Here is a 25170-nt window from a genome sequence, read left to right as displayed (position 1 = left end):
CCCCCTCCCTGGAGTGCAGGGAGGTAGTTTCTGGGCATTCCCACTGGCAGGGGGTGTGGCAGCCAGCACTGACAAGTCCCGCTGTCACTGATCCCCGTGCTCCCAGGCACCACAGACAATCCGTGTGTGGGGGTGCTGAGGAGGTGTGAGGGGAGTGCAGGGTCAGGGCAGGGGCTCAGGGGGTTGGGGGGGTGCAGGGGTTAGGGTGGGCAGGGGGCTGGAGGGGGTATGCCCCAATTCCAGCTCCTTCCCCTAGGCCTCACCCCGGCTTGTCTTCTCCTCCTCCCCGGAGTGGTGTGCTGCGGCTCGCTCCTCCTTGCCCCCCTCCTGCCTGCAAGCCTGATCCAACTGACCAGCGGGGTGGGGGGGAGGAACGTAGCATGCTGAGGAAAGAGGCGGGGGAGAGACCCCATCCCCGCCTCTTCTTCTCCTCCTCCCCCCCGGACTCAGAGCGGCGTGCTGCGGCTCCCTCCTCCCCCGGCAAGACGTATGTAGCACGCTGGGGAAAGGGGCGGGGCAGGAGCCAGGCTGCCGGCAGAGGCTGCCACGGAGCCGCAGCAGCCCGCAGCTTCAAGCTCTGACCCCACGGGAGGGGGAGGGGGGGGGTGGAGGAGAGCGCGCTGGGGCCCCTTTCGACTGTGGGCCTGGCGCCACTGGCGCCATTATAAATCCGGTATTGCATTTGGGCAATCATCCACATTGCCTAGGTCCCTAGAATTTCATGGACCCTCTACACCCCCAGGGTATTCCTGTTGCAGTACTTCAGGAACCATGAGCTAATCCCACTGTGAGGATTGAGGAACCCCCAGGGTTAGGCCAAGGTGTTCCTAAACTGCCTAGGTATCAGCGTCGGCAAAATAACCCTAACCCACGTAGTAACCCTAGACCTTCGAGTGGGCATGCCCCTCGACAGGGTTATGCGTTTGAATCCCATGTAGGGGCCTGGGATCGTGTTCCTTTCTTTTCAGATGCCGCACAGAACAATTCACGCCTGTAGAAACCCAAGTCGAAGATGAGGACTCAGTTGTAATGATGTTTAAGCAGACACTTGAGGGTCAACGATGGGAGCCCACGTGAATGAGCTGATAATGGAAGGCCAAGGCCCGGCACCCTCAAACTGTCCAATGGCCTTTAACTCATTTCCTTCTTCTCCGGTGAACAGCCTCCGGAGAGATAGAAAGAGATCCCATAGATTATTTGTCTGCATACTCTACAAATTACTTGGCATAATGCCAATCGGCCTCGAGTGTAGTCATAGCCCCTTTAGGCAGGGATGCAAGCGGAAGACCCACAGTATCTGCAGTGGTAGGGGGCTGCCACAGAAATTTTATTATAGATACTGGGGCAACAATTAGTATTATCCATGTTAAGGATCCTAGATCCTCAAACACTTGCAACTTTTGCAAGTAAACACTTCCTATACACCACACACCAAAACCACACTTCCTATACCCATTGAAGCAGAGCCGTAACTAGGTATTTTTGCGCCTGAGGTAAGAATATAAAATTGCACCCTCCCCCAGGGCCGGCTCTTCGGCGGCAATTCAGTGGCGGGTCCCTCAGTCCCTCTCGGAGGGAAGGGCCTGCCGCCGAAGAATGAATGAAGGGGCGGTGGTAGAGCTTGTGATTTTGGGGGTCAACTCATGATTTTTGACTGCTTGGGCTGGTAATGTTGCTTCCAAGATGGTCTTTGGTTCCAGTCCAGTTCCAATCCAGAGAGGGACTCACAGGTTAAGAGAGGAGGGAGGTGCTGGATATCAGCAGTGGCCACTAGGGATCAGCATGTGTCCTGAGAATGCTGGGAGTTCAGGTTTGCAGGGCAGGATCAGGGGTGGCAGGTTTGTAGAAATTTTGGTGGTGCCCAGAACCCGCCCCCACCCAAACTCTGCCACCCCACCTGCCCAAGGCTCTGGGAGGGAGTTTGGGTGAGGGAGGAGGTCTGGGGTGCAGGCCCTAGGCTGGGGCAGGGGATTGGGGTGCAGGCTCTGGGAGGGAGTTTGGGGATGGGAAGGGGTGCGGAGGGAGGGGTGCAGGTTCTGGGAGGGAATTTGGGGATGGAAGGGGTGCAGAGGGATGGGGTGCAGGGGTGAGGGCTGTGGGTTGTGGCTGCAGGGGGGTGTGAGGGTTCTGGCTGGGGCTGGAGATGAGGGGTTTGGGGTGCTGGAGGGGCTCAGGGGTCGGGTTGAGGGTGCGGGGGGGGGGTGAAAGCTCTGACTGGGGGTGTGGGCTCTGGGGTGGGGCAGGGCTGGGGATGAGTTTGGGGTGCAGGCAGGCTGCTCCGGGAAAGGGGACAGAGAGGAGGAGTCCCCCCAGCCCTTTCCCTGCCGGCAGCAGCAAGCTCTGGGGGAGGAGCCCCCCTTTCCTGCCCCCCCCCCAGCAGCACACTCACCCCCACCACTGTCACTGCATGTGCTCCTAGGGCCCCTCTCAGGTCCAGGAATCTCCCTCGCCTCCCCCGTGGTGGGTGCCGGGGGGTGCTGCGTGCGCCTCCTGCCCTGCTGTTGCCCCTGACTGTAGCCTCACTGGGGGTGAGGGATGGGGCTGCCTCCTTGTCCAGCATGGGGCAGGAGCAGTAACTGCGGGCAGGGGGGTCCCCTGTGCTGCTGGAGGGTCCCATTTTAAAATGAAAGGGTCTGAGGGGGAAGGGCAGGAAGACTCCAGAGATGGGAGGCACTAGGACCCTGCAGGGAGGCAGCATGGAGCTGCTCTGCCTTGGATCCGGGAAGGGGGAGGGGGAAGCAAGTCAGGGCCGGGGGAGGCGCGGGGGGGGGGGGGGGCAGCAGGTGGGGCCGGGTGGAGATCACCCCGGTTATAAATATCTCTGTGCCTGCCAGCGGCTTTTTTTTTCTCCACCGCTTTTTGCGCCCCTCGGCTTTGTGCGCCCGAGGCAAGTGCCTCACTCGCCTTGCCCTTATTACGGCGCTTCATTGTAGTACAGATATGAACCTTTCTTAGGTGACCTACCTTTGTGTTAATGAAATTAGCAGACCCAGGAAATTGTCTATTGGGAATTGATTTCCTGTACAAACAGGGATGTGTTCTTAATTTGGGTAACCAATTGTTGTGTCTTACTGTAGAACAGGCAAAGAATGACTCAACAGTGATCATACCCTGCCACATTCAGGTATCTCCAGTGGAAGACTCTGAACCTGAGGGGTATGATTTAAACAAAATAGTGGCTAATCATGCAAACCAACCTGAGGTACAGGTGTTACTTCGCAAGCATGCAGATGCCTTTGCTAATCACAAACATGATTGTGAATGTATGGCAGTCACTATTGTTGTTGTGGAAGGAGATATATCATCCCAAAGACAATATCCTTACCCAGAACAGGCAAACCCATACATAGAAAAAACTCTCAAGTCTTTATTGACACAGGAAGTACTACATAGATGTACTTCCACTGCCAATTCCCCTATCTGGCCTGTGAAGAAATTAGATGGTTCTTGGCATCTCACAACTGATTACAGATGCCTGAATCAGGTCACACCCACTTGTGCCCCTACAGTGGCCAAGATGCCAAATCTAATCAAGTCATTTGATCCAAAGGCTGTGTGGTTTACTGATGTCAAGGACAGTAAACAGCTTTTGGACATTATCATTGGCCCACATTTTACAGTACCGTTTTGCATTTAGTTTCCAGGGAGTCCAATATTCCTGGACACGTTTACCCCAGGGGTATACAAATTCTCCAGCTTTATTCCATGCACAAATAAGGCGGGTACTGTCGCAATTTTTCCAAACCAACTGTTTTATTTCGATATGTAGATAACCTGAGTTTATCAACACAGACTAAAAAGGAACTTTTAAAAAGGCTTAACAAGCTTCTACCGATCCTAAGAACCCCCCTTGGGAGCTGCCACCTGATGTGCCAAAACTACTTCTGCCCCTGCTTTCCTGCCCTGTCAGCTTAGGACTTCAGTGCCCTGCCTGGTTTGAGCCAGACTCGCTAGCCTGTAGCAAACCCAGACCCAGGTCTGAATCACGTCCCCAAACAGCTGTAGGCTTACCTGAAAGCAGCTTACAGAAGTGTGCTTGTCTTTAACACTCAAATGCCCAACATTCAGTTGTTGGAGTTTTTCTGTTTTTACAAAAGCTGGAATCTTATTTGCCCAGATTTATCCACAGGAGGCAGTGTCAGATCTTGTGGTGAAAGAATATACACAAAGATAAATAAATGTTGGGTTAAGGCCTGTGTAACCAGGGGTAGCATACTTTGGGTTCTTTCACCACAAGATCTGACAACTTGTTTTGAGTACTTTGGCACTCTGTACCTCAAAGCAGCTCCCTGGACCCCCATATTCACCCCAGATAATTATGATATATTTCATATAAAGCATGCCGTGTTCTTACATGAATGCCATGTTCATATGGGAAATCATGAGTTGCTGAAATCCATTGTTCTGTCCAAATATGTACATCATTAGTGTGTATGAAGATGAGATTTTGCTGTATGGTTGTTACTGAGATGTGTTGTAAGTCTAAGGGCAGGTCTACACTTACTTTCTGGTCCGGCCGTAAGCAATCGATCTTCTGGGATCAATTTATCGCGTCTTGTCTAGACGCGATAAATTGATTCCGGAAGTGCTCGCCATCGACGTCGGTACTCCAGCTCGGCGAGAGGAGTACGCGGCATCGACGGGGGAGCCTGCCTGCCGCGTCTGGACCCGCAGTAAGTTCGAACTAAGGTACTTCGAATTCAGCTACGTTATTAACGTAGCTGAATTTGCGTACCTTAGTTCATAGTGGGGGGGTTAGTGTGGACCAGGCCTAAAAGTCTCTAATGCTAAATTTGAAGCGCTAAAATTGACTTTGCTGGGTCGAATTTGGGGACGCAAATCGACGGTATTGGCCTCCAGGAGCTATCCCAGAGTGCTCCATTGTGACTGCTCTGGACAGCACTTTGAGCTCTGATGCACTAGCCAGGTACGCAGGAAAAGCCCCTGGAACTTTTGAATTTCATTTCCTGTTTGGTCAGCGTGGCGAACTCAGCAGCACAAGTGACCATGCAGTCCCTCCAGAATTGTAGAGTGTAGAATGTTTCCCCCTCCCCCTATCATCTTCGTCCCTGAGGTTATCGCAGATTAGAAGGCGAAAAAAACGCACTCGTGATGACATGTTTTCCGAGCTCATGCAGTCCTCCCGCACTGATAGGGCACAGCTAATGCATGCAGGCATTCAGTGGCAGAGGCCAGGAAAGAATTAAGTGAGCGCGAAGAGCGGAGGCAGGATGTGATGCTGAGGCTAATGGGGGAGCAAACGGACATAATGAAGCATCTGTTGGAGCTGCAGGAAAGCCACAAGAGCACAGACCCCTGATGCATCCACTGTATAACCGCCTCCCCTCCTCCCCATGTTTCATAGGCTCCTCACCCAGATGCCCAAGAACGTTGGGGGGAGGCTCCGGGCACCCAGCCACTCCACTCCAGAGGATGGCCCAAGCAACAGAAAGCTGTAATTCAAACAGTTTGCTTATTGTGGCCACACTAAAAATCAATGTGGCCTTGTCCTTCCCTCCTCTCCCATCCCACCCAGGCTACCTTGTCCGTTGTCTCTCTCTCTCTCTTTTTTTTTTTAATTAATAAAGAAAGAATGCATGGTTTCATAACAATAGTTACTTTATTTCGAAGGGGGGAGGGTGGTTGGCTTACAGGGAATTAAAATCAACAAAGGGGGCGGGTTTGCATCAAGGAGAAACACACACAACTGTCACACCGAAGCCTGGCCAGTCATGAAACTGGTTTTCAAAGCCTCTCAGATACGCAGCGCACCTTGCTGTGCTCTTCTAATCGCCATGGTGTCTGACTGTTCAAAATCAGATGCCAGGTGATTTTGTCTCAACCTCCCACCCTGCCATAAACGTCTCCCCCTTATTCTCATAGATATTATGGAGCACACAGCAAGCAGCAATAACAATGGGAATGTTGGTTGCGCTGAGGTCTGACCAACAGCGCCAGCGAGCTTTTAAACGTCCAAAGGCACATTGTACCACCATTCTTCACTTGCTCAGCCTATAGTTGAACTGCTCCTTACTACTGTCCAGGCTTCATGAACGGATCCCCCAAGCAGGAGAGCAGAGTTGCAGCGGAAGCAGTGGAGCCGTACATCATGCCCTGGAGGTTGCTAGGAGCCGGGCAGGGAAGATGTTCCTAGAACCCCGGCCAAACTACGTCTGACAAAGACGGTTAGCAGTCCTACTGCACCGTCTGCTGCGAAGGCAAGGAGCTGCTGCTGTGTAGCAATGCCAGCTGCTGCAGGTGCTTCTGTGTCGAATGCTTGGCGGTCTGGGTAGGGCAAGGTACCTTGGCCAAGACAAAAGAGCAAGAGCCCTCGAGCCGTTACATGTGTCAACCACAGAAGTGCTATGGGATGTTACAGCGCCGACCGGACTGGATTGTACAGCTGCAAGACTTCTTCACCAGTGACAAAGGACAGGAATATGATGCACCTAAAATCTAAAAAGGCCCGCACATTTCCCAGAGTCACTACCCTTGATAACAGAACGTCAATGATTGCATTGGTTACTTGGATCACAGCAGCCCCCACAGTAGACTTGGCCACAACAGCAGCGGTGAGGGTGAGCTGAGCTGGCTCCATGCTTGCCGTGGTATGGCATCTGCATGGGTAACCCAGGAAAAAAGGCACGAAACGATTGTCTGCTGTTGCTTTCATGGAGGGAGGGGCAACTGACGACATGTACCCAAAACCACCCGCGACAATGTTTTTGCCCCATCAGGCATTGGGAGCTTAACCCAGAATTCCAATGGGTGGCAGAGACTGTGGGAACTGTGGGATAGCTACCCACAGTGTACCGCTCCGTAAGTCGATGCTAGCCACGGTAGCCAAGCATGAGGGTATTGGCCAATATTTTCATATCTTTATTAAGTATGGCTATTGGATAAGTAGAAATATAGTGAAGTGTCTTTTCCTGTTTTATGAGTAAGTATTATTTAGGCCTCAGCTAGTGTGAATGGGAGTCATTTCTTCTTGCAAGCCTTTATAAAACATTTTCTTTAAGAGCTGATGTATAAAATTTGGTGCTAAACCCATCAAAGCCAGCTGTATTTCCCCTTTGAAAGGCATTAATTGACTCTCTCTTAAAGTCTCTGAGATTGGCATAATTTGGGAAATTTTATCTTGTGTAATATCAACTTAAAATGGCAATTGAAGTCTCCTGGAGTACATATTTTGACTGCTCTAAAATTTAGAAAAGCTTGGATTTGAACGAACTTGTTTTTCCCATATAAAAAAACCACTGCAAAATGACAGACTAAGTGGGGTTTCAACAGGGTCAGGCAGATTCACCAGACTTGGAAGTAAGCTAATTAACATATTGGAAAATATAATGTGAGTACCCTAGTTAATCTCCCCTAGAGAACATCGTCAGAACTATAAACACACCAACAATCAGCAGCAGTCAGTGTTTTCATAGATCCATTTAGCTTGTGTCTAGCAGTGACAAATTACAAAGTGAACAATAAGATATGGAAGCCATTTACAGTTGGATCTACATTTAGACAAGAGGATAGAACACTAGACTGGGACTGAGGAGATCTGCATGCTGTTCCTGGCTTTGCCACTGGCTTTCTGGGTGACCTTGGGCAAGTCATTTCTCCTCGCTGTGCCTCAATTTCCCAATCTGTAAAATGGGAGTAACGATTCTGACCTCAATTGTGGAGTATACTTTGTGATCTACTGATGAAAATGCAATATAAGAGCTATTATTTATATGCAAACCAAAATCAAGCCTGAGGTTGAGGTTCAAGTCAAAGATTTTAGACATCTGTAGTAGCAAGTCTTCATTCCTGTAAGGAGAGTTGTAGAATAATGTTCTTTTACAGCTGTGATGTCCTTTAATATATCTCAGCTAGGGAAACACTTCATTGGGCATAGGGAGACCATTAAGAGCTGCCAGTATATTTGCAACTGCTTCCTCTGTTATCATGCGAGTGGCCTTGTCTGTTTTAATGCCAAGGTGAGGAGTTATGAGAATGTTCTTTAGTTTTAATAATGGATGATCTCTGCAAAAAAAGGAATAAAAAAAGCCAGGTGTGGTTAAGATCGCTACTGGCATTATCCTAATTAATAAAGGCCCTGCTTCAGCAAAGCCCTTAAGCATGTTCTTAAATGTATGGACTTGTTTAATCTCATTAATGTTAATGGTATGTAAGTGTCTGCTTAAGAGCTTTGTGAATCGAGTTCAGTTTGTTTTGGGTGCTAATGGAATGGTTTAAGATTTTTATAGCATTCCTTTGTGGAAGCACAGAAACTGATTTTCTGAGATAGGCAGCAATTTGTGACATGTATTGGAGGGAAGGATTAACTCTATGTGATGCCATGGACTTTATCTACATGACTCAGATAATCGACATCCCTGCCCACTTGTTTAGTGCTCTAAAGTCATATGGGCCAATTCATTCCATGAGGTGTAGTTCTAGCAGCTTTATTTTTTTTAGAAGTTAAAGAGCATCCATGACTGAGAGACCCGCAAAACGTCAGTAAAATAAACAATATTGTACTGAGGAGACAAGACCTACAGGTAGGGTGACCAGACAGCAAATGTGAAAAATCGGGACGGGGGTGGAGGGTAATAGGAGCCTATCTAAGAAAAAGACCCAAAAATTGGACTGACCCTATAAAATCGGGACATCTGGTCACCCTACCTACAGGGAATGGGAGAAGTGAGGCTGCTGAAGGTAGTCTGAGCAGTGGTGGCTCATTCAGTGTCTACCCATCACCATCATTTCTATTGCCCTGGGACTGGTGTTTTCTCCCTTCAGGTAAAGAGTTTGGAACCACAGCTGGTGCTGCTTCATGCTGTGATTCTGTGGTAGGCATTGGCCAAAGGACTTAGCTTGGCACATGCACTGCCCTCCTGCTATTTACTGCCTTTGGTGTTTGAATTTACCAGACTATGCATTCCGGCATGTTCCCAATCATAGTGCATAACATGATAGCATGCTAAATTCAGACACAGAGGGCAGCCATCTGTGCCAATCTCCAACCTCTGCCAAATCCCCATCTGCTGTGCCTTTTTGAGTACTTATTTCTTGTTCTCTTAAATATTTTTTGATTAAATACACACAGCTGTGTACCTGGGCAGTGGTTCAGGGTAGGTGACATCCAAAGCCGCAGCCTTGATAACACCAGTCTGAAGAGCTTCCACCAATGCATCTTGGTCTACTACTGGACCTGGGTTGAAATAACAGTGTACTTTCTTAATGCCATGTACAGATAATGTCAGGATAAAGAGAAACAAACAAATAAAGGGAAAACGTCATTATTTGCTAATTTAGAAAAGAGATTTTAAATACTTAAAATTAAATACAAACAGATTTACAGCTCAAACACAAGAACTCTTGTTTAAGTGGTTAACACAATATTATTTAACATTTATATCATGTTTTTCCTCCTCAGAGTTCTTTGGAAACAATAACCAATCCTCCAAACATCCCAATGAAGTGGGCAAATGTTAGTCATTTTACACAAAACAAACAGTTAACATTTTCAAATTGTTAATTTGCTCTTACATTGGGAGACATGTAGAGAGAGCCAGAATTTGAGGCACTAATTTTAAACAAAGCAATGAGATACGTTTGCCATGTAAATGCAGAAGATGAGTGGTGTTATGGTTAAGAGTCATGGACCAGAGTCAGGAAATTCTAAATTCTGGTTACTACAGCAACCGTAACTCTATCCCCATGGCACATACATATATAACAGTTTGTTTTACTATATATAGTTAGCAGTCTATATACATCTATAGGATTACATTGCATAAATTTAAATACTGTAATATTTCAGAAACTTCATTGTAAAAAGCTGCTAAGGTTTCTAGGTCAGAACACTGTCACCACATCATTTATAATACCCAAGCACTTAAAAGTAAGGAAATGAGTAGATAAGAACATAATACATTGTATACTGCCCGGTTCATAAGAATTGTATACATTAATCAACTCATATGCTTCATTGAGGACTACACACATGCTACATTTGCATATTTGAATCTACCGTGAATTATCAGGGTGTAAAAGAGCACCTGACAATCTTTTTTTTTTTTTTTTTAAGGCAGAACATTTTCAGTCACTTCAAAGAAAAAACCAAAATCAGCCAAATGAAGTTTTATCAAACTTTTGAAAAAATTTTACCCCGGGAGAGGGCGGGAGGAGAGAGAGAGAAACATCCAGACAGCCATTACTTAAGGTCATGGTAGCTTCAATCCTAGCAGCAGTGTCATGCACCATTCCAGTTAGTTATTACAGCTTACCTAGCCAGCCACCACCCTCAAATGGACAGTACCATCCCAGTTCCCAACATCTCTGCTCCTTCTCATTCCCCAACACACACAAACCAAAAGTTCTTCATTTGAACTAGGGTGACCAGATGAGAGGAAGAAAATATCGGGACATGGGGGGGGGAGGAGGAGGGAGGAGCAAAAAAAAAAAAAAAAGCTGAGAAAAGCAGAGTGCTGCTGGAGGAGCAAAAAAAAAAAAAAAAAAAAAAAAAGCAGAGGGCAAGGAGTACCGCGAAATATCGGGACTAATTGCATCCCGACCAAAGATCGATTGGGACGCTGGACAAATGCCTAAATATCGGGACGGTCCCGATTTTATCGGGACGTCTGGTCACCCTAATTTGAACCCAGTCAGCCCCTGGAGATGGAGGGCGGGGGAGAAGCCTCTAGGAGTGTAGGCCCAAAGTTCGAACTCAGGCTCAAGCTTAACCCACCTTCTGTCTACACACAAATCAGGTTAACCCAGGGCTCAGATCCAAGGTCCCAGGACCCCATTGGGGTGGAGGGTCTGAGCCTGAGTGAAGCCGTGAACCATGGGTCAAGCCCTATTGCTTTGCAGTATAGATGCAATCCCACTGGACTCGTGCTCTGGGAGTCTGCCAAAAGTATCCCACAGTCTCACAGGCTGACTTTCTTGATCTTCTGGACAGTCAAGTTTGGTGGACAGTCAAGTTTTCCTACACTGCACCACGAACAAAGGGCTAGAGCAGCCACATTTTGGGAGGGTGCGAGGAAGTTTCGGATATGGGTGGTTGGACTTGGAACCATATAATGCAGTGTAGACGCTGGAGCCCCAGGTTGAGCCCCAGAGTTCAACAATTCTTAACCTGGAGTTACCAATCAATGTAAATTCTCAAGCCCTAAGTTAACAAACCCAGGTTCTACTAACTCAAGTTCTGCGAGGCCTGGGCTTATATTGCAGTGTAGGAATACCTTGGTACACCAGTTATACTGCCCAGTGCAATTTGGTACTACACTCTGGAAGACAGGGGTTGTGCAATAGGACTATTACACTGTACCCGACCTCTGCTGATGTTAATGAGAGTAGCAGTGGGTTTCATCAGCTCTAACTCCTTCTTCCCAAACAGTTTATGTGTCTGTGGTGTCAGGCTCATGACCAGCATCACGAAATCTGACTGCTGGAGCAAGTCTTCTATCTTTGTACAATAAATGGCACCAACAGCCTGTTCTTCTTCCTCAGTTCTGATGAGAAATAAGAATCATGTTGCATTAGAGGCAGTCTTGGTCATGGAAATGTTACATTTCTACCTTATGTTACTCCCAATGGTACTTTACTTTCCTAGTTTGTAGTTTGGGAACTATCTCCCCAGGATCACTGGTAACCAAACTAACCAGTGATGCGGTTTCAGAGACTGCACAGTTGCAAAGGGGGAATGGATTTGACAGCCATTTGTAGGCTTAATTTCCTCTGGAAGGTGAAACTTGTGGAAAAGCAGAGGTAAAGGAAGTCTGTCTCCCAGGTTTGTTTTCAGTGGCACGTGTGCATTGAGTGGTCCTGATCTCTTGACCATCCTTCAATAAGGCTCTTTTTATGAAGGATGGAAGTGGCAAAAGAGTTCCTTGGGCAAGTAGGACTGTTCAGTGATGCTCCATTATTCAGATATAGAGATATTTTTAGTTTAAACTTTTTACAATGCAGAACTATTATATGGCTATCAATCCTAATCTTAATAAACTTCCCAGTTGTAGTTTGGGAACTAAAGGATAGCTTTTCATAAGCACCTGTGAAAGTCAGGCTCACGAGTCCCATTGACTTTCAGTGGGATTTGTGCTCCTAAATCCACTAGGTGCTTTTGGAAAAACTTCTCCTTACACTGGTGAGTGAAGATGAATGAAGAACTAAAGAGTCAGATAAAAATATATGCTACAAAAAGACATTCTTGAGCAGGGACAAAACTCTGAAACTGCGGTGTCACGGTTGATCACGTGTTTTTTCTAACATACAGATTAAATTTCTCCTGCTGCTTAAGTCAACAACCAGAATGCAAATGAGATAGGAGTTGAACAAAACTGCACTAAAGTTTTCAGGATGTTTATTTGGGTCTCACCCAGCACAAACATATACTACTTGAATAGCTAGATACACATTTTACCCTTTGATAAAAATAAAATTTTAAAGGTACTTCAGAATAATAATTTTCACTTCTATTGCATCTTCCATCCAAGGATCCCAAATTGCTTTACAAACAAGAATTAAGCTTCACAACAACCTGGGTAAGTAAATTGTGCTACCAATTAGGATTCTAAGTTAATGGTGACCTGCAGAGGAAATTAAAAAATGGATCTGTGCCTTTTTTGGCTCTTTATGATATATAAAAGAAGGCCTACAAGGTGGGTTCCCCCCGCCCCGGTCATTTTTTCTGTTTGGTTTTTTTACTTTAGAAATATTAGGAATGTCACACATGGTCGTCTCTGGTTTTGTTGAAAGACTCAAATGTGTGTTGTGCATTCTCATCCTGTAGCTAAAGGGGCAAAAGTGCTGAATTTGAATGACAAAGACCTCCTTCCTCCCATGTGTTACTCAGGCATTTGAGTTAAAGAGTGTTACAAAGAAAGGGTGAAATCCTGACCCCACTGAAATCAATAGCAAAATTCTCACTGATGTCAATGGGACAAGGATTTCACCGAAAGAGTTTTAAACAGACTGACTAAAAATGTAATAACCTCTCAGTTATTTAGCTTTCCTTTTCTTGTAATGCCATAATCCTCCTATTTCTCCAGTCATCCACAGAATTTCAGGGAAATAAGACCAGAATTTCCAATTAAAAAAAATCAGCATAAAAAAATTGGAAAAAAACTTTCAGGCCCCTCTTTTAATTCTGCTGGCCACCTCTGCAGCAAGCTACCAACAAAGCCAAGATTTAAAAAAATGCCTAAGTCCACATTTAGGTGTTTAAACATGGTTTTAGGAGCCTGACTTAAGGCAATCAATCATTTTGAAAATCTTGGCCTCTCCCCCTTACATCGCAATTCTTTGCTATAATCACAGGATCATCTGTTCTCTCTAAATGAAAATACCACAATTACACACTTCCTAGAAAAGGGTGGGGATGTTTTTAAAAAATTAACTACTGGTATATAATTATAAAGAAGTGAAAAATATATTCTGCTTTAATGGGGATCAAGTTTATTTTTTACCTCCGGTTCCTGTTGTGATACAGAATTTTCATTTCAAAAGCTTTGGCCCTCAGTGCAACCTTATACCCAATTCTGCCCATTCCAATGATACCAAGAGTAGCCCCATTGACTTCATCTCCCAGCCAGTCAGCAGCAAAACACGCAGTGTCTGGGGAAACTGCAATCTGACAGCCTGAAATGAAAAATACTGAATGAGAAATTGATTGGTTTCAAGATAGTGCAACAAAATGCTAGAATGTGTACCTTTAGGCATTACTGCAACATAAATGTTAAATAATAATTATTAAGAATAGAAAGACACTGTTTTAATGGGCTTTGCTTTTTTTTTCTTCCCCCCCCCCCTTCCCAGTATCCTATTTGAATCTTGAAAATATCAGCTTTCCCTGCTGTGTTGGGAACCTGTACCCTGCCCCATTGATTCTCCAGTTAACACAGAAAGACTGTTGCCCCTTAGGAAGTCTCTCCCAGACTTTGACCTGCATATGCCCTTGCCAAAAAAGTACTACACAGACGCGGTGGTAGTACAAATCATTTCTTGCTTTGTTTAAGTTTGTTAGCATATGTATTGTGCTGTTAAAGCCATTTAAAGAATGAATGCCCTCCCTAGCCGCGTTCTGCTCCTTTAAGGAGCAGAGCACAGCCCCCACCCCCACCCCCAGAGGGAGGGGGCTAGCCCCAAGTCTTTCCGGTACCCCGTGCCTGCAAAAAATCTCTTGCTGGTACTGCATACTGGAGGGTACCACCCTACTTGCACTCCATTCTACAGCCCTGGTCAGAATACTATAGTAGAAATGCAGGGTTTGTTGTTATTAATGGAGAATAATATTGGATGTTTGTTATTTAAAACAAGGACAGCTTATCATGTTCACCTCTCCTGCTCTCCCTGGAAAGGAGAGCATTTGTCAGTAATTTACCTAAAGAATCCTAGATTATCAATTAACCCCTAATTCTGGTTATAGAGTAAACTAAAGTTATCTTTATTTGCAGAACACAGAAAATGACTGTCACACCTGCTGATTGCTAGCCTGCCAACAGGGCAAGAGGATCTTATTACTAAAATCCGCCTTCTCAGACATTCCCAACTCTCCCAAATCATAAGCTGTGCATTGTGAAGCCTGTAGTGCAACTAGCCGTGCCTAAAAATAAAATCTCAACTGTGCTAGACTCACAGCTGCCATGTTTTGTGCAGCTCCATGTGATATAAGGGAGAACAAGTCACTGATCTCCCCCTCATGGTCTCTCTGCTCCCCATGCAGTGGAAGCAGGTCTCAAGGGCAGGAGCATGTCTCCCTGGAACCCCTAAGAAACTGGCAGGAGGGTTGGGAAACAGAGGTGGCTAAAGGGAGCCAGGTTAATGGGGGAGAGGGAGTTTGACCAGGAGAGATCCTGGTGTGGCTTGAAGGTTGCTGGGGAATGAGGGGGGAATTGGTGGGGTAAACTGGAAAGGAAGCTCAGAGAGGACGAGACCTTGCAGCAGCTTCCCAAATTCTGCCCCTGATTCCATTAGCCTCCCCAGTTCTGCCCCTGTCCAGTCCAGACTCTTTTCTATGTGAATGTTAGACCAGCACTGCCTAGCCATGTTTTGGGCACAGGGCCATTAATTATTCTGAGCTCCTTCTGCAGGCGCTGAACAAAAATGTGGCAGGTTCACGTGATAACTATGGTAATTTTTTTGTTTGTGTGATGAAGTGGTGGATTTTTAAACCAAACATGATATTTATGGCTCTGGAGGAAGGTTTGCTATTATATGACAATAGTTTTAAGGGAGGTCAAAGTTCAAGGTTTAAAACTAATGGCCCAGATTTTCATAACTGATTAGTGATTTTGCCTGCCTAACTTGAGACACTTTAAAGGGGCCTGATTTTCAGAGAGTGGTGAGTATGTGCTGTCTGTATCAGGCTCTTTAAAATTTCTCATGTAGGGTACCCAGAATCACTAGTTACTTTTCGTCAATAACACTATATTGCCACCACATCATGAAATAAATCCCTTACCACCAAACATCAGACAACTTAAAATATTGTCAAGTGTTGAAAATACATTGTGGGGAAAGGGCATGAAATCTATGTCTGCACTTTGTCTGGAGATGGAAATCCAGGTTCTAGTGTGAATATGAGCCCTGCCCATACACTGGGATCACTTAAACAGAACTCGGTGACATTTTCCTCAAAGATTTTTCAACATAGTTTCAACTGGATAATGTGTTATAAACATATAGACAATCTGCCAAACTAGCCCTCACTATTAAAGACTGTGAGGTTTGAATATTTCAGATGCATCTGATGAAGTGGGCTGTAGCCCACGAAAGCTTATGGTCAAATAAATTTGTTAGTCTCTAAGGTGTCACAAGTACTCCTGTTCTTTTTGCAGATACAGACTAACACGGCTGCTATTCTGAAACCTGTTTAAATGTTCTTGTTCATCATCCAAATACATTTTCTGGGATTTAAACATTCACAGTTTATTACAATGGGAATAGTTCCAGGAAAATTCAAGTTAGAGGGAGAGACACGTAAGATTTAAAAGTTACCTTCCACCAGTCTTCTAGCAGATGCCAGCAGCAAAGCCATTCCGGTGTCTGCTGTGGAGCTGGAAACAGCATGTGGAGCATTAGCCATTTTCACTCCAAAGCTAGAGATTAGTTTCAGATCCAAGTGATCCATTCCTACACCTGAATTTGCAATCACCTTCAAGTCAGGCAGGCTCTCAAGGAGTTCCCGGTTAATGATTGGTTTGTGCCACCACAAATAAATAGCTTGGACCTTTTTGCTCCAATGGTTTTTGTTTTTGAGAAATTCCTTCATGGTGATAAGGTGAAAGTGTTTCTTCAAGAATTCCACATGAGCTTCCAGCACACCATGTACACTGCCCACCTCATTAACCAAAAGCACAGGCAGCTCTCGCTGTTCCAAGATCTGCAAGAGGAAAGAAACAAATATTGCTAAATAATGTCAAAACATTTTCAAGAACCATTCAGCAGGATCTGCATCTTTGCTTTCCCGAATTGTGACAGCTACAGAAAAAGAACTTGTATACAAAATACTTGGATAGTAGGATAAACAAACCAGGTCAATTCAATGGCTCTTTTTTTGAATAATCTATTAACTGTATCCAAAAATGCAACATTCACAAAACTAAATCTGAACAAATTCTATTCCTTCTGGGCTTTAGGCTGTCACAGCACAGCTATAATGCTCTTGACACAATGTCCAAATTCATTCATGGTGGATGTCTTAGTTTCAGGCCATCCAGAGAGCATTTAATTTAAAAAACAAACAAACAAACAAAAACTTGAGTCTAAATAATTCACATCTGACTGGACCAAATGTGATTCCTGTAAATAGTATTCAGATCATACTCTTGGACTTTGAACATTGAAGTTACCAAATACTTTTTAAACGCTTCACTGTTGAGGTTATTTGCAGCTACCTGTGCTGAAGAAATGTGAGAGAAACAAGTTACTAACCTTTCATAACTGCTGTTCTTTGAGATATGTTGCATGTGTCCATTCCATTCTTGGTTGTGCGAATGCACTGTGCACAGTCACTGAAAACTTTTCAGTCAGAGGTAGCCAGAGACGACTCGTGCCTGCTGATAGTGTGTGTGTGTGGGGGGGGAGGGGGCATGCTCCGTGTGAGCATGCTCTGTAAATCTGGGGGGGCACATGCACATGCGTGAGGGCCTGATCCAGCCATCAGTGAAGTCAATGGGAATCATTCCAGTGACTTCAATGAGTACAGGATTAGGCCATGACAGAGCAGACCCCATCAGGCCTAGTGTCTCTAGGGGTGCTAAGAGATATAACTCTGAATTGTCCCCCATTTCCAGAGACATCACCCATTTTAGTCCCAAAGTTACTTCCATTCCACACAATTTGGCAGCCCCTCACTTTTATTTTTGAAAATTATTTATCTCAGTAATAAAGGATCAGGACAGAGAGATTATTAAAAAGAGTAATTCTAAGTTGTCTGCGTGACTATCTGTTGTCTGTCCCTCATTTCAGGTCTCTCTCACACATTACATCTAGATTTGGATCCTGGCAGATTGAGAAATATGCTAAAAAGACTCAGAGCCTGTAATCCTCAATGGATTCTGACCACTCCATGCCAGAAGCACGGGGAGTAAGGGGACATTCCCAGCTCCCAATATGTGAAAATATGACCCTACAAAATAAAATATTATATAAACAGTTTAACATAATAGATTAGCAAGCATACATTTAGAACATTTCTTAGAAGGCTATAATCTAAATAATTCAGATCTTTGTTGATTAAAGGAGATTCCCTGTAAATAATACATAGAACTTCTTTTTGGACTATGGGCACTGGAGTTAAAAAGTTACTTTGTTACTAAAGTTGCAGAGCATGCGCACCCCTTAAGGAAAAAACCTGTATGATTTTGATATGCCAGCACTCTGCAGCTATTTTGTCTCCCCATACCCAAACAGCTGACCATGCATTTTAATATAATGACAGTAACTGGATCAGATCAAGATCAAGAAAATAAAGTAACTAAATGAACAAAGTAATCGTTAGTACAGTGAAAGGATCCTTCTTTATTAGATACATCCAGCCTATTCCTAGGTGCAACTGCTGTCAAAGTCTTTTGAACTCTGCCAGCCCACATTGTTGCAAACCCTATGCTCTAATATGGTGAACAGATGTCCTGATTTTATAGGGACAGTACTGATATTTGGGGCTTTTTCTTATACAGGTGCCTATTACCCCCCACCTCCTGTCCTGATTTTTCACACTTTCTATCTGGTCACCCTATGCTCTACAAAAACAACACGGAGTCTGGTGGCACCTTAAAGACTAACAGATTTATTTGGGCATAAGCTTTCGTGGGTAAAAACCTCACTTCTTCAGATGCATAGAGTGAAAGTTACAGATGCAGGCATTATATACTGACACATGGAGAGCAGGGAGTTACTTCGCAAGTGGAGAACCAGTGTTGACAGGGCCAATTCAATCAGGGTGGATGTAGTCCACTCCCAATAATAGATGAGGAGGTGTCAATTCCAGGAGAGGAAAAGCTGCTTCTGTAATGAGCCAGCCACTCCCAGTCCCTATTCAAGCCCAGATTAATGGTGTTAAATTTGCAAATGAATTTTAGTTCTGCTGTTTCTCTTTGAAGTCTGTTTCTGAAGTTTTTTTGTTCAATGATAGTGACTTTTAAATCTGTAATAGAATGACCAGGGAGATTGAAGTGTTCACTTACTGGCTTATGTATGTACCCGTCTTGCTCTGTCAATCTAGCCATCACATACACCACTGGCCATTACATACAGCCCCCAGCTAAAACCTCTCCAGCGCATTATCCACGATCTACAACCTATCCTGGAAAATGATCCCTCACTCTCACAGACCTTGGGAGGCAGGCCAGTCCTCGCTTACAGACAACCCCCCAACCTGAAGCAAATACTCACCAGCAACAACACACCACACCACAGAAACACCAACCCAGGAACCAATCCCTGTAGCAAACCTCGTTGCCTACTCTGTCCCCATATCTACTCTGGTGACACCATCAGAGGACCCAACCACATCAGCCACACCATCAAGGGCTCATTCACCTGCACATCCACTAATGTTATATATGCCATCATGTGCCAGCAATGCCCCTCTGCCATGTACATTGGCCAAACCGGACAGTCCCTCAGCAAAAGAATAAATGGACACAAATCGGACATCAGGAATGGTAACATACATAAGCCAGTAAGTGAACACTTCAATCTCCCTGGTCATTCTATTACAGATTTAAAAGTCACTATCATTGAACAAAAAAACTTCAGAAACAGACTTCAAAGAGAAACAGCAGAACTAAAATTCATTTGCAAATTTAACACCATTAATCTGGGCTTGAATAGGGACTGGGAGTGGCTGGCTCATTACGGAAGCAGCTTTTCCTCTTCTGGAATTGACACCTCCTCATCTGTTATTGGGAGTGGACTACATCCACCCTGATTGAATTGGCCCTGTCAACACTGGTTCTCCACTTGCGAAGTAACTCCCTGCTTTCCATGTGTCAGTATATAATGCCTGCATCTGTAACTTTCACTCTATGCATCTGAAGAAGTGAGGTTTTTACCCACGAAAGCTTATGCCCAAATAAATCTGTTAGTCTTTAAGGTGCCACCAGACTCCTTGTTGTTTTTGTAGATACAGACTAACACGGCTACCCCCTGATACTTGACCCCTATGCTCTAGCCACATGCAGACATTACAGTTCTTAAAGCATCATGCACCACAGCCTCCTAATCAGGGTAAGTTAGATCCATCATCCAGAATAAAGTCTCTTCACTCTCTATCTTCAGTATGAAAGAGAAAACTGCTGAATTACACTTTTTGTTCTTAGTGCATGAGCTTTCCTTCATTACAACACATTGCTCATCAAAATCACACTTATATCTGTATTTATTTTAGAAGTACTTTCAGGGCTGGCCTTACCATGAGGCAAACTGAGGCAGCCGCCTCAGGTGCCAGACTGTGGGGGGCGCCACTAGGACCCAGAGTGTAGAAAATTGTCTGGTGCTGGTGCATATGTATTCTCTCTGCTCTAGATGCACAGAGGTGGTGGAGTGCTGTGCTGGAGGAAGGAGGGCACAAGAGACATGGCAGGCAGGGGAAAAGGTGAGAGGGAATAACAGAAAGCTGCAGGGAGAGAGAGGAGGAGCCTCTTATGTACCTCTCTAGCACCCCCAGGAGCCTGGACTGATTAACACCAGCTTCTCAGGGAGCTTCCTGTTTCCTGCTGCTTCCCTGAACCCACTTGAGGAGAACAGGCAGTCAACTGAAGTAGTAGGGCCCAGTTAGGCCCTTAAGACGCTGATATCTTCCCTCACTCAGGCCCAGCTACCAGCCTGTTTATTTGTCCCCTTCAATTGAGTGTTGAGAGCCACTATAGCTGGCACAGAACAGCAGTCATGAGTGAAAGAAGAAAACGCCCCTCTGGGGCAGCATTCAGAAAAAGAAAAAGCAAAGGAAGCTTTTCTATCTAAACAGGAAGGAGCTCTCCTGAGAAACATAGACACAAATGTTCACGGTGAGCCTTCTGGTCCCAGTGAGGATGTGAGTGGTGAGGAGATGCCTGATCTTCCAGTTAGTCAGAGTGCAGGTTACCTAGCAGCTACTGTAGCATCCATATCTCCATCTCAAATGGATGTAACCATGCACATTCCTGAAGAAAAGTGTTGATCAGAGAAGGGTGTGGTGGAGGCGCAAGAAACAGCTGCTGCTGAGTTTAATTCCTTAAGTCTAGATGATCCAGGACTGTGGACCCACTTGAGCAGTAGCCTGAGGGACTTCCTTGTACTGCATGGGCCACAGCAAGTGAAAAACTTCATGTTCCCCAATGACAAGGAAAATAGAAGTTTCCATCCAACATCCAGAATGCTGCATACTGTTTTTGTTGCAAACTCTTCCAGTCTAATGTTCCAGCCACATTGGGTTCTACAGGAACGAAGGACTGGAAAAATCTGGCTAGAAATTTGGCATGCCATGAGAAGGCAGCAAATCACACACCAGAGCTCAAAACCCTGGTGTTACCAGATGTGCCCATTACTTTGGGATATGCTCATTTATTCGGGTTACTCCTCTGGGGAAGGGGGTTCTGTAATCCTGTCAATGTACTGCTTGTGTCACTTGTAAAAAGAACAGGAGTACTTGTGGCACCTTAGAGACTAACAAATTTATTAGAGCATAAGCTTTCGTGGGCTACAGCCCACTTCTTCGGATGTGTCACTTGTGTTTTCATATGGAGCTCTACTTCTCCCTTCTGCAAGTCCCCTCCCAATGGAGCTATCCTGCAGGACCTAGGGTCCCTAGGGCTGGGTTACTCCCACCCCAGAACCGGATGAACACACGTACATTAACAGAGCAAGTCTGAGCAGACCGGGTCAATCAGCACTGTCAAACTGACCCCTTATATGTCTCTGGACTCACTGGGCTGGAGGAAGCAGCACTTTCAAGCTGACTCTCCTTATATGCCCCTGGGCTCCATGGACTGGGTCAAGCAGCACTTTCAAGCTGTTACCCTTATGCGTCCCAGTTTCAGCATGTCCCTATCCCCACTCCCCCAACACAATTGTACTGGCAGTAACCTACTCGATGAGCAAACCCCACAGTATTTTGGGCACTGCAGGGATCTTTAGCTTAGGTAAAAGAAGCATTGCTGTAGAGTGAATGGGGGAAGCTAAAAACACAAACGAGTAAAGTTCAGCAAGAGAGAGAGAAGCAACCAACTTAACCATAGAAGTTATTTATTGAATAATAGTGATAACTACATAAGGAGGACTAAACCAACCTAACATACATGATTAAAGGTTAATACCTAAGGTAGAAAGGAAAACAGAGAGAGAGAAAGAGGGGGGGATCTCACCCACTCCATGAGGCTTGAACTGGTCGGGGTTCCCAGGTGATGGTGGTAGCTGAGGGTCCTGATTGCTGGAGACAGGCAGAGCCCCCAGCACGATCAGTCAGAAGATGGAGTTCCAGTGGAACTGATGCATAGTTTGGATCTAAGCATCAGAACCCTGACTAGAGGGTGAGTAGGGATTTTTGTAGAGAAATTACAATGGTTCAAGGGAGAACACTAGATTTGTTTTAGGTAAACTGATGACTCAAGGGTTTTCTTTAGACTAGACAATAGGAGCTGATCACTCTTGGCTATGGGTGGTGTTTTCTTCCAGGGAGCTCACAATGCAACTAGGCTGCTTCAGTATTTGGATATCAATTAAGGATTCATTACTAGAATTGGTCTGATAACTGCTGAGCTGGGTGTGTGTGCAGGCATAGGTTCATTAGCATCTGGAGCAGAGATTCCCTGGATGCAGTGCTTCCCTGCTTTTTCTGGTCCCAGAATTCAGTGTGGTTCTCTGTTCTCCATTCAGTATGTAAATTGAGATGTCTCCCTGTCCCATCTCTCATGCAGATGAGGCTAGGGGAGTTGTCTCTGCTCTCCATTCTGTATGCTAATGGAGATGTCTTAATCTTGTCACCCTTGTCAGGAGGGGTCTAGGTGTGTCTCCCAACGCCCTTCACTGCTCTCTGCAAGTTTTCTTTTTCTGATGGGTTTTGGTTTAAGCAGAGGTTGGGGGTGGGGGGTGTCTTTCATGAGTCCGGCTGGATACTGCACCCTGGTTCCCCAGGAACACAGAGGTGTCTGGTATCACTGGGTTTAGAAGGCCAATGCGCAAACCACTGAGCTATCCCTCCCCCCAAAGCTATTTTCCCACCCATTCAAGAATACAAGAGTCACCGAAGAAGAAGCCATTCGGATTACGAGGCATGGGATAATCCCCTAAGAGACCCCAAACAACAATTCAAAGTTGAATTCTTTAACCAGGTGCTAGATTGTGCAATTCAGTCAGTTGAAGAATGTTTCATGCAGCTCAAGGAACACAGCAGTATATTTGGGATGTTGTATGATATTCCAAAACTCCTCACTATACCTGAAGAAGACCTACACCAGCAATGCAGGGCACTAGAGACAGTGTTGACACATGACGAGATGCGCGATATTGATGCGAGTGATTTAGGTGATGAACTGAAAGCCCTTTCAAGATACATTTCAGCAGGATCAACTCCAAAGGCTGTTCTGGAATATATGTGCACAAATAAGATGACCACCCTCTTTCCAAATTCTTTTGTTGCTCTGCACATACTTCTAACATTTCCTGTAACAGTTGCCAGTGGAGAACGCAGCTTCTCCAAGCTGAAGTTAATAAAAACACAGGAGAGGCTGGTCAGCCTTGCAACCATCTCAACAGAGCATGAGCTGGCCTGGCCCGACTGTGGACCTTCAGGAAGCAGTTCAAATCTTTGCAACCAAGAAGGCACGGAAAGCACCACTTTGATTATTCAAACAGATACAAATGCCAGTGTTTACTATGCGGACAAGAAAAGTTACATTTGCTGTTCAGGAGTTTGAAAGTTCAGTGTTACTTAAAATTTTTGAACAAGGCATTTTAAGTTGTTAGTTCTCCTTTATTGGGGTAGGTAGCAGAGCAGTACCATGAGAGGAGTAGAACAGGAAGAAGGCAGAATTGTGATCTTTCAAAGTTTTGGCCCAAGCGAGGGGGCATGGGGGAGTCATTTGAGCTCCCCGCCTCAGGTGCCAAAATGTTGTGGGCCGGCCCTGAGTACTTTCTCTATGTTTATAAGCAGAAGTAAGAAAAGCTATTTGTGCAGAGGCTGACTCATAACACAGTGCACAAACGCTGGGTATGTCTACACTGCAACTGGGACAGCATGTGTAAGTGAGCATATCTGAGCTAGCTCTAATTGAGCTAGCTCGCTAAAAATAGCAGAGTAGCGGCAGCAGCACAAGCTAGCTGTCCGAGTACGTACCTATGGTCCCATTTTGATGCCTGTGCAGCTGCAGCTCCACTACTATTTTTAGCAAGCTAGCTTGATCAAAGCTAGCTCCGGTATGCCTACATGTGCTGCAATTGCACCTCCTGATTGCAGTGTAGACATATACCCACAATGGTCCAGTTCACTGTTCCCCTGCACTTTGGGGCGTCGTTTACATAAGAGCAAAGTGGGTGCAAAATGCTTCCCCTTTCTGATTTGGCAGTGCCTTACAACCACTTCGTACTGGTGTATAAAGAGCTCCACAAGAATTCAAGAAATACTGAATGGGGCAACTCAAAGTACATAAAGTTAAGCTTGTGCATAAATTATTTGCTGGATCAAAGTCACTTATTGTGGGGCTACTTGAGACTATTTTGAGGTAAACTAGTGGCAGAATGGAGAGAGATATACTGAACAACTTCTTTGCTTTCTGCTTGTGATAGAGGCTGTATGAGACACTAACATATATGACAAATATTTGCTAAATACCAATGAAGAAAAGGTTTTAAAAACACCAGATAAATACTATGAGCAATAGTATACAATATCAGCGGTATTATATGTCTGAACTGTTGACTGACTACAGTCTTGGAGTAAGGACTGTCTCTCTCTGTTTTGTTAGCACCAAGCACATTGAGCACTTAAATAATATTAATGTCAATAAATTAAAAATATTCAGGGGCAGTTTGTGCAGGGTAGAAGATTCCCCCTGATACTAACCTTGGTTTGGGGAGCACTTACTCCTGCTTCGCCAGTGCTGTTTGGACCAGTCCAGTAGCTCCACCTGGGATCCATATTCCTCTTTGTCCAATGATGCACACGACAAACAGCTGGATGAATAAGTCTACCAGCCAACCTTGGGCAGTCAGTGGCCAAGTGATTAGCTTCTAGCAAACCGAATGCTTGAACGCTAAACAGAATCTTTCAGATGTCCACTCCAGTGTGTTAAAAGTAAACTTGCCAAGTAAGTTTCTAGCCCTCACAGCTACAGAAAAAAGCTTGAAGACATGACCACTAAAAGCTGAAGCACCACAATGCAAATCAAAATAATCAAACATTTATTTTTTAAAAGTTCATTGTTTTTAAGATAATCTTATGATTTTGTGTGTGTGTGTGTGTGTGTGTGTGGGGACTGGCTCTCAATTTTTGAATGAATAGGGTTAGCAATACTGCATCTAGAGTTTTAACAGGCTCACAATATAACAGAAGTTTTTGTATTCAGTGAAGTAAACCTGCAGAATTCCTAACGGCCCTGCTTTCTGCTGAAGTAAGTAAAGTTATCCAGAACAAATCTCTTCCACTGACATTCTTTAAACGAAAACGGATTATATTAGTGTAATAAATAACCTGGTAGTTTC

At 45.0% G+C, this 25170-nt stretch overlaps 1 protein-coding gene across 1 annotated transcript; it reads right to left on the bottom strand.

The window, feature by feature from the left end:
• Positions 1-7868: 7868 nt before the first annotated feature.
• Positions 7869-24724, bottom strand: LOC135875116 (glyoxylate/hydroxypyruvate reductase B-like). The gene is made up of 6 exons (XM_065400100.1): positions 24533-24724; positions 15988-16372; positions 13458-13629; positions 11323-11501; positions 9097-9193; positions 7869-8022 (listed from the first exon to the last, which is right to left on the bottom strand). The coding sequence occupies exons 1-6, from the start codon at positions 24605-24607 to the stop codon at positions 7869-7871; spliced, it is 1062 nt and encodes a 353-aa protein (XP_065256172.1). The 5' UTR covers positions 24608-24724.
• Between the last annotated feature and the right edge of the window lie 446 nt (positions 24725-25170).

Source organism: Emys orbicularis, chromosome 2 (assembly GCF_028017835.1).
Source record: "Emys orbicularis isolate rEmyOrb1 chromosome 2, rEmyOrb1.hap1, whole genome shotgun sequence".
NCBI classification, from domain to species: domain Eukaryota; kingdom Metazoa; phylum Chordata; order Testudines; family Emydidae; genus Emys; species Emys orbicularis.
The sequence above is the reverse complement of the archived record's forward strand: the minus strand, read 5'-3'. Positions and strand labels throughout refer to the sequence as shown.